Source organism: Paramacrobiotus metropolitanus, unplaced genomic scaffold (assembly GCF_019649055.1).
Source record: "Paramacrobiotus metropolitanus isolate TYO unplaced genomic scaffold, Prichtersi_v1.0 Parri_scaffold0000082, whole genome shotgun sequence".
Lineage (NCBI taxonomy): Eukaryota > Metazoa > Tardigrada > Eutardigrada > Parachela > Macrobiotidae > Paramacrobiotus > Paramacrobiotus metropolitanus.
In genome coordinates, this window is record NW_026570302.1 from 278751 (window position 1) to 289120 (window position 10370).

Genomic DNA, 10370 nt, shown 5'->3' on the forward strand with positions numbered 1-10370 from the left:
GTAGAAGCAGACGATGAAAATTGCGTAATACATTGTACTTGTTGATATTCTGTCGTAAATTTTCATGCATGCGTAAATACAATTACGGACTGTGCTGTCCTAAGTGTGTTAATATTATGTTAATTTTCTTCTGTGTTCTGGGATTGTTCTTTGGCGAATTCCGCAATAAAATATGGCAGAAAACAGAAGAAAGTTACTAAGTTAACTAGGTAAACAGAAATTTTTTCAGCAACTGTAATACCTACATCAGCGCGGAAATCGCAGAAACGTCTGAAGCAGAAAACTTTATGATTAAAAAATTGTCTAAAGGGGCGCACAGGAGGAGAAGATGAAAAAGTAGCGTATTACCAGGAAGCATCAAAATACTAAGTCCCGTGTATGATATACAGTTAAAATTGCCTATAGAGGTCAGAAGAATGGTAAAAGCAGTAACATCTACTGCGTGACCTGGTACACCTGCCGATAGCACTGCTCCGCTTCTGGCAGTAGTACTGTCTTCGTCCGGCAGACACGGTGGGCATAGTAAGACTGCCTTGCCATCACGTCGCCGATCACGGCTTAAGCTCGTTCTAACGTTGAGTGCAGAAACTTGTCCGAATTCAGCGTATTCCCCGCTACCGTTTCCTTGGTGCAGATAGTCCTGCCGGTCCGCGTTTCCTGCTCTTAGTCATCATCCTGAGATTTCAAGCTGGAAATGGCAAATCGAGCCAAAAAAAGAAAGGACCAGGATGAAAATTAATAACCGGATGGGGGAATCCAGGAACGATTCTGACAAGCTTCAAGTTTGCAGCAAAACTTTACCGTTGCAGGCTATCATATAGTGACAAAGCTTAGCTGAACATGTCAAAAAATTAGGATAACTAAAAAAATACTGACGAGAATCTGTCGCAAGCATCTACAGCTATATGTCAAAACTCGGGAACCAAAGCAGGGAAAATGCATGATCGTTAGCTTGTAATTTATGTTCCTTAGTGTTGATGCCGCCATATGCTGCCGGCAGTAAGGGTTGGCAGTAGCACGTCGATGGAAACAACTGGAAATTTGAAATTTTTAGTGGCGCGCAGCAATGAATGCTTAGTAGAACTGTAATATTAGTGCCACAGTAGTACTCATAAACAGTGGAATAGCTTCAAAAAATCATTAGACGTTGAGCGTCTATAAAGCAGCAGTATGTATGAGTAAATTACGTACTAGTAAATTTCTTTCTCGCCCCTATACTGAGCATTTTGCAAAGTACTAACGAAAATAATTCCCGAACGACTGGTGTACGAGCCATAAGTGAGTTTCGAGGCTACATATGACAAGTGACATACAAATATACGGTCGCATACATGTTATTCAGCAAAACAAAAGAGTTGACTGTTTCTACCACAAAATCCAGTAATTATTGTATAATAGATAAAAACCAAATGCAAGCATGTGATCAACAAAGATATCTAACAGACACTTCCTTTGAATTGACCTATTTCAGCAACATGCCATTGAGGCAAATGTTATGGTTCAGTTATAGCTTTGTACTGTGCCCAAACGGAAGACAAAAACAAAAGAGTTTATCAAACTATGAAAGCAAGGCACATAACCACAAGAAATCATATTATTCCACGTTAGAGCTTGTCAGCAAGAGGAGAAATTGTATCGCAATCCGGGACAGCTTATCCAACTGCAACTTGTCCAGTCCGTCAACGCACCATTTCTTTCCACGATAATGCGACCACGGACGTGGATCCGCAGTCTGCACTGCACACAGCACCTGCAAAGATATTTCGATGTGCACAAAACAACCAACAACTTTGAGTAAACGGTTTGTACTCGATCAGCAGCCTGTCATGTAGTGGCCTGCAGTGCATCCAAAAATAAAACGATCCTACTAAGTACCTCTGTAACCGTGCCGAACTGTGTAGTGACGAATTATTTACATGACTACATCCACTTCGCTCTTTTAGAGCTACGAGATATTCCGTGTACTTTGATATCATAATAGAATATCGTAACTTCAGTCCGGACTCTGCCGTAGGTTAATACAACTACAAAAATCGAATACCTTACCCTGCACACCATACTCTTCCAGTTCAAACCCACTTGAGGTACTGGTGTTCCATCGCCTTTAGCAAGCCGTGCAAGGGTCTCCGAAAGCACTTGCAGCTGATAGTCATCTACCAGAGGCAGACACATTCCCAGAGCATCCCACATTGCACACTCCAGGTCACTGTTGTTCAGCAGTCGAACCGCGCGAATGTTGATAACCAGACTGGGCACGTACGAGAATGGGATAATACATAAATCGACGGTGCAGATGAATAGCTGTATCGAAGTACACGGAAGGTCACGACATGCGGCGATGAACTCACGCAATAGAACGTTTTTAGACCGCCTGATAGACTGACTGCTTAAAGTGCTCTTATGCTGCCCGCAATCAGTCAGTCCCAGAACGCTATGGGCGGGCTCAATTGGGTTAAGTTGGAACCGGCACTGAAAACCCAGCAGATACGTCGAAGGTAGTCGCACTCCGGTATTATGATCGACAACATAGCGTATCATATCTAACACGCGCAAGAGCTCAGTATCGGTTATCAGCCCCCACCAATCAGCCAAAACCAGGCGCTGTGTTGAGGCGAGCAGGCATTTGAAAATCGGGGACGCGATGTTATAATCAAGGCGATCGCGATTCTCCATGCTGTCAAAGCTCGTAATAAGGAGGTTAGCAGTTAACAACGGCGAATCCAGAATAGCGTTCCACGTTGGGTACACAGCACGCAGCTGGGTCTGTGTCGTCGTATTCAGATGGGAGAACACTTCCAGCCATAACTCCGGAGGCAGCATTCGGACACCATCCGCGGTTTGCGAGACTGCGGAATGCAGTTGCCGTGATCCGACCACGCCCGAAAGGCGATCGCCCAGTTGGTGATGGAATTTACCGACAGGATGCTACGAAAATGTTTGGTTAGCGACATTGGATCATCGAAGTGAATCGAAACAAGTTTACCGGCACTCCAAAAAAATCGTTTACCGCCTTAGAAGTACGGTCGCCCTTCGACTGATTCTCTATGTAACAGAGACGTCCATCCCTCACTTTCACAAATGCCACTGGCCGATGGTGTATCACACGGTCGGAACGCCAGGCTCCACTTTGCAGCAACCGGGGTAAATCTTGCAATGCGCACGATTCGTCCGGTAACTTCACACAGCGTTTCTCAAATGTACAGGTTTTAACGCGTTCCCGCTTCACTTCGAAAGCATACTGAACGAACTCGGACATTGTCGGTACGCGAATGCGCTCGATAGGAACGATACCAAGCCGTGCGAACTTGTAGCCCCATCGCACCAGTGCAAAAGAGCGGGAGCGAGTAGCGTAACGGTTCATGCTAACCATGCGAGCAAGACGCCACGTCCACGGAACGGAAGACGTCTCGCGCATCAGAACGTCCACGGTGAAGTCGTCTTCGTGTAGGTCCGGCCCAGCAATGTTGATACCGTCAGCAAATGGTCAACGTGCAGTATCAGACAGACATTGCTGCCAAAAGGGAAAAATCGGCGTCGTCCGGTAGGACAGAGAAAGTCCACACAGAACCCGTTGTCAGCAACATCCACCACGCGCCCGTAGCGAACCAGGCCGTTGCCAGCCACCACATCCACACTGTTGCTTTGGTAGAATCCGTAAGCCATGGTTCAGGGGAGTTTCGAAGACCATAGCGCAAATCAACAAACCAGACACCACGGCGTAGTTTTTTCGTAAAACTAGGCCCCCATCCTGAACAAGGATTCCAGAAAGCTCACAAATATCAGGTAAACTTGAAAAGCAAACTTTAGTTTACTGTTTCGACCGTCGCACGGTCGACCGCACGACGTCGCTCTGATAGTCGGCTGAACTTCTATTTGAAGTGGTACCGCTCACACCTTACAAAAGTTTTAGACAAGTGCAGGCAGTACACTGAGTGCAGTACAATTAAAGTACAGTTTGGTTAAGTACAGTACGGTACGTATTGTACGTCACTAACAAACAGGGATTTTACAGTGCGCCAACAGGAGAACTACGCATGTCGCTCTGTTTCTGGTCGTGTGCTAAAATTTAAGGTGGTGGAGTAATACCTTGGCCATCAAGCTACCGCTTAATTTAAGAATACTGTAAGCATTTTTATCACACATTTTTTCCTCGTTTGCAGAGGATGGTTTTCTGTGAATTTTCATGTAACTGTCTAGTTAACAAACAGTACAGTTTGCGACCGCGCGCGGTTTAAAAAGTGCCGGGATAAGCACTAGTTTCTATGGGCCTACGATGACTTCCCGTCGCACCTGAGTCGCACGGCTCCCAACCGCCCCAGGGCGCCATCCGGGCGAGAATCATCAATTGCGAGGTTACGATCTACCGGTTAGTATGTCACTGGCAAGCCACTAGCAAAGTGATTAATATTAATATTACAATATGAATCACTTTGCAACTAGCAAGCAGGCGCGACTGAGCATTTTTGCTTCGTCACACGTTTCCCGCGTTTGTTCATCAGTATTTAACTGTGCTTTCGAATTTATGTTCTTCTGAGCTTTTCCATTACTTATTTAAACTCTCAACTAATCCCAGTTTTTTCTTTGTATCACGCAGGTTGTAGCTATGTATACTTATAGTGGAATCCATCAAACAAACAGCGTGGATGTTGTGGGCGCCGACGGCCTGGTTCGGTACGGACGCGTTGTAGATTTGACTGACTGCGGGTTCTACGTAGATTTCCAATGTCCCACGGCACGACGTCGTTTCTTCCCTTTTGGCAGCCAGGTCTTCCTGAAGAGTGGAAAACATCTTTACGGAGACGATCTGGCAGCTATGTATGCGCAAAGGCTGTCAGTTATGCCCGTAGAAGTGTTGATGCGTGAGACCCTTTCCAGTCCATGGACGTGGTTTCCAGCCGAAATAATTGATCTGACGCGCGGCAGAAAGTACGAATCGAATGATGCCGTCGTAGTAAAGTGGGGTTACAATTTAACGCGTACCGAAATTGTCCCCTGTGGCCGAATCCGGTACAGAATCCCAAAGACTTGCTGGAATACCGTTGGCAAGCCAGATGATTCGGTTTCTTCTGGCGCAAGTACAGGAGACGGGCATGGTGATCCCACTGCACAGGGCTCTCCCGATTACGTGGCCCGTTGCGTCGGAAAATCTTTGTTTGTTAAACGCGGCATACAGTTGCCGAGCGAATACTGCTCGGTAACCGCTGAAGAGCTACGGAGAAATCTCGACAATGACCCTTGGTGGTATTACGAATTGGTAGCTTATGAGGAGGTGGGTTTTGTGGAGAATAGAGATGGCACCCTGTGGTATATTGAGCGCCGGTTTGCGGATTACCAGAAAGAAGACATAGAAGAAGCCCTCCGCAGCGAACCAGCTGTAAGTACGGTATTTGTCGGGTTCATTTCGGGTCGGCTCTCTCGCTGCACATCTGTAACTGCTCTTTAAGTTAGAGTGCGATTTGGGTTTATTGTCAAACAAACCAGCCAACAGATTTGTATTTATAAGCGTTCTTTAACTTAATGGTGCTGTCTGTGTTCAGTTATGCTGTACGTCGCATACAACTTTTGACTGTAAGTATACTGTACTTGCACAATACTGCTGAGCAGCCTGTCAAAATACTGTTCTCTGCAGGCACGCATTGCAAGATTCGCAAGTACAATCATCCGAAGTCTGAGGTACCTTCCGAGTAAAGAAAAATCGTCGGCCGAGTTAGATGCCATGGCCATGGGCGACGTCAGTGTACTGCCGGTGGAATTGTGGATGGACGTGTTATCCCATCTGGACACGCTGACACAGCAAGCACGACGCGTGGTCTGTACAACTTTCGACTCCATCCTTCACTCGCCTCTACTGACTACCACTATTATTCCGGGGTTCTGGCATGTGGACGATTACGATCGACGTGACTATGTACTGACATCTCCTATCTTCAAATGTTTACGACCGTCCACACGCCGCCTGGTTCTGGTCGGCGAGCGGGGAGACTGCAGGATGGACAATTTGTGTAAGGTTGCGGATATGGTGGGGTATGTTCAGCAGGACACTCCCGGAATTCGATTGGCACTCTGTATGGTGCGGTGTTCGCTCCAGCTTCGATTGGAGAAGGAAAACCACATGATACCTTGGTATGACTGTTCGATGCATCATGCTCAAGCAGCACTGACCGCTGCACACGACACTCTGGATGATTTTATTTCGATATACCGTTCTCTTCCGTGCGATACGATCCACCTAAGCCAGTGTCAGCTGAAATTGTCGTTGGACGGTACGCCAGGTGTACTCCAACTGGCTATTAATATTTCCGGTACACGGCTGACAGTGAACGATGGCTTAGCGAATACGGTGCGGGAAGCGTTGGAGGCGGGTTTGCCCGTGCCGCGTGATGACCAGCTACATGGACTTTTGACCTCTCTGGCCCGGATCACTGATGTGCAGAACGAAGATCCTCGGTTTCGTGTTAATTACCGGAAAGCGGTTTGCAAGGTAAGGTGTGGCGCGCAAGACTTCAAGTTAAAATCGGTGAATCTGATAGCATAAGGCTGTCACTTTGGTCGCCAAAAGCGAAACGTGCGCTTTTGTAGATTCTTTGTGCAACGCAGACAGCGGATCCGCGCTCGTCGCTGCATTTCCGCGGAAAAAAGTGGTGCGTGGATGGTCTGAAGGATTTGAACCTGGGAAAGCTGTCACGCATTGCGATACATTTCCTCATGGAGTTGGTGAAAGACGTCGATGTATTGTGCGCCAGCCGCTCGTTTTGACATGCCTACGCATTACTAAACGACGCCGTTGAAACAAAGTATAAAGTTTTGCTTTTGCAGAATCATTACTGCTTACATGTATGCATTATGCTTCTTGCAGTTAGTCATAATTATGGTATGTCGTTTTCAGGTACACCGTGGCTATGTCGCACGTGAAAGCCAGCTCGAAGAAGTCAGGCAGCGTGGCCCAGCTAGCAGAAGGCAGCGTGGCCCAGCTAGCAGAAGACTTTAAGCGGCGGAAGTACGGCTTTGTAGAGGATATGGGATACATGTTCTACCCTCTCGCAATAGAAACATTTGGAACTTTTGGGCCTGCCTTTGCTGAGATGATACGCTTCGTCGGTAGGAAAATCCGCGATTTAACCGGTGAATCTCGATCCACTGCCTTCCTTAGACAACGTTTCAGTCTCGCTGTTGTTAGAGGAAATGCGGCCGCTGTCTTGGGTACATTAAATGCCCGATTGAAAGTTGGAAATGACTGTAATGATTTTGGTTGTTTCTTCAATGTGTAAATTCGGAATCTTTAATTAGTATCTACCAGCGCAGGCTTGCTGTTCTGTTAATAGGCTATTGCCCGAATAAATATAATTATGGTTAACATCATTAAGTGCGTAACATCCACATTGCAGCACTTTATGCTGTGGAAAGAGGTATCATTGTTTTTTACTACGGGTCCACATGTTGAAGATAAAAGATCGCACGCTGTTAGGGATGATCTTCCTCTTTGTTAGGATGGTTATGTTGAAAATGGCCTTATTAGCTTAGTGTACTGTAGTCTCTGTAACGCTCGCTTGCTTGATCGAGACTGACAGCTCCCGAAGTATTCTTGCAACCTTTTCATTTGATAAGAAACGTGAAAGAGAAATGAGGAGAATGAAAAGAGCAATGAACGGATCATCAATTTTATTCTAACGCGAGCACTTCTATCAGCGTAAACAACGCTTACTGGAGACCACAGACTGGCATGCAAGTCACCTGCATTTACGCTGCAAATAAGAAATGTCGGTTCATGCATGAAAACGTTTCGCACTTCAAACCGTCCACGCACCACGCTTTTCCGCCAGAATGCGACGAGAGAATCGGATCACCCGGCTCCTTTGCACAGTCACACTAAGTCTACCTAATTAATCTCGCACAAATATTTCTAAGTTGTAACAAATTGAATAGTTCGCTAACGGGTTATTCAAAACGGTTTTCAGGGAAGGTTAAGTGTAACGGTAAGGGTTTTGATGACGGCAAGGCACAGTTGAAAAGTCACAAGTGAAAATGAAAAAGCAAAAGGGAGGCAGGCAGGCAAGGGTAATCTTGGCCGGACCACCTAGTAGAAGCAGGTTCAGTAAATTAAAGTAAGTTTGATCAGAGTTGTAACAGATTGGTGTGTTGTATGTTTTCCGATTGGATGTGCCCGATGACTAACCGGAAATTGTGAGTGCGTTTTCGCGCTCTCGATCATCGCGCTTTTTTTCTCGTACAGCGCATTTCGCTCTTTGAAAACCAGGTTCGCTTCCGCCATAAAAAAATTCACCAGTCGCTGCGTTAATTAACAGTTACTGTAGTCGCACCGCACGTGATTTCGCTACCAGTGGTAGCGACATGAACAGTTGTGGCAACTGGTAACTTTCCAATTTCGAAAACAATACCATGTGTCGAGTCAACTGTCAACAAAGTGTCTTGCTAATCGCCGCCAGAAAAGATGGAATTCTTATCGCCATATGCTCTGACCATTTGGAAAAGACAAGGTTTCGAATTAACAATAGAGTTACCGGTATATGAGCGAAAGCATGAAAGACACAAACGGCACAATATTCGGAGGGAACAACAATGCCGATGTTACGGCTGTGTCGTTACGATACTGAAAATGTCTAAATTGAAGATGGAAGCCGTTTTCGGAAACTGAAGCAGCTGCAATCAACATACCGTAATTCCGCACTTCGACGTGCTGTTTGAAAGCTTTTGCTACGAGGAAGCCAAGATGCTGAACATCCGCGTTGCACGGTTGCGTTATCCTAAACTTAAAGAGTTCTTAATATGAGCCTTGTCCTAACGCAAAAGTGTTACATCAAAATAATTTTTATGCACACAGGATAAGGAAAATCTAGATATGGCCACGACCACCACGAAGAAAGTTGAAAACAGTTCAGTCCAAATACCAGACCATTTCTCTGCTATAGCTTTGCCCACATGCATTTACCGGAAGCAATCGAAAGCAAAAACATCCTTGTCACACATTAAGTCATCCACTGGTGTCTGGCAAAAACTGAAAAAATAACTGTAGCGTCATTTTGTGCGCAAGAATTGTGCGTTCATCATTCAGCTTGTCCTGCGACGATATCCGCCAGTCGGATGAGGGCATTTAAAGCAACATGGGACAGCTTCTCTAACTGCAAATTTCCCAGGCCTTCGATGCACCACTTCGTCCCACGATAGTGCTGCGTGGGTCGTGGATCAGCTGTCTGCGTCGCACATAGTACCTGAAAATTCACGCCATCCACCGTCATGTGCTTTATTTGCCCGAAAGACGATACCAGTAGCAAAATTACCTTGCATGCAGCAGGAGCAAGCAGATCCTCGCCAACCGCATTGCCCAGCGTAGCCAACCACCGCGTCAGCGCTTGGCGCTGCTCTAACGTGGGCAAGGGCAAACTGGCTTCCAACGCATCCCACACCGCGACTTCCAGATTATTCGCTGTCTCCAGTCCCGCCATAGAAAAGCAGCTAATAACTATAAATGGCGACTGCTCAGTATCCGGCCAGCCGCTGACACGGTCGATGTGAGCAATGCAGTTTTGCAGGCGAATTCGGTCGCATGGAAGGCTCCGACATGCTGCGATAAAATCAATCAGGCGGATAATATTATATTTATCGACGTGAACGTTGAACTTGCGCGGCGCTGGTTTGGGCCCATGCTGCACGCAGTCATCGTGCTCTATCTCTGAGTCGAAATTCAAACCGAGCTGGAAACTGCAGCGGAACCCGTCTAAATATAGTGCCGGCAGTCGCAATCCGGCTTTTTGTTCTGCAACATAGTGGATCATGTCCAGCACAATATGGATATCGCTAGTTCGCAGCGGGGATCCGCGATCAGCCACGATGATGCACTTTGTCGAGGAGCTTAGACATTTGAAAATGGGTGCCACCACAAAATAATCACGGCGGTCAGAATTTTCCATCTTTTTGGATTCCGCGGTCGTGATTATAATACTATCAGTCAAGAGAGGTGAGTCCAGTAAGCAAGAAAATGTTACGCACACACCCCGTAGTTCATTCTGTGTCAATGTGTCCAACTGGGAGAAGACCTCCAACCATAGCTCTCCGGACAAAGCATTCAAAACATCAAGTGGTTTCTCTTTTCCTAGCTCCAAGTTCGCTGGATTCGGCATGGGAAGGAAACGAGCAATACATTTCATTAAACTGTCATCGAATCCTTCTTCTGAGAATCCCTACAAATTTAAATCAAGCTTAGCGTTAGCGCACTTAAAATAATGATGAGATGCAGTTCTACCAGAATCTTGTCTTGGAGACATTCGCTGTTTGGATGACAACGCGGATGACTCTCAATGTACCACAAACGCCCATCCACAATCTCCACGAAAGCAACTGACCGCAGCATACCT

General features: G+C 46.3%; 1 protein-coding gene across 1 annotated transcript; it reads right to left on the reverse strand.

Annotated features, from left to right (window-relative positions):
• Nucleotides 1-9062: 9062 nt before the first annotated feature.
• LOC129595761 (uncharacterized) lies at nucleotides 9063-9926 on the reverse strand. The gene is made up of 2 exons (XM_055492865.1): nucleotides 9297-9926; nucleotides 9063-9227 (listed from the first exon to the last, which is right to left on the reverse strand). Exons 1-2 carry the CDS (start codon nucleotides 9924-9926, stop codon nucleotides 9063-9065), a joined length of 795 nt encoding a protein of 264 aa, XP_055348840.1.
• Nucleotides 9927-10370: the final 444 nt, after the last annotated feature.

What these genes read in the sequence shown, in the direction of transcription:
- LOC129595761 (XM_055492865.1), bottom strand. Translation starts at nt 9,926, where the DNA reads ATGGAAAATTCTGACCGCCGTGATTATTTTGTGGTGGCACCCATTTTC. An exon ending in TTGCTCCTGCTGCATGCAAG is followed by an intron (nt 9,228 to 9,296) that starts GTAATTTTGCTA and finishes GTGAATTTTCAG; the next exon opens with GTACTATGTGCGACGCAGAC.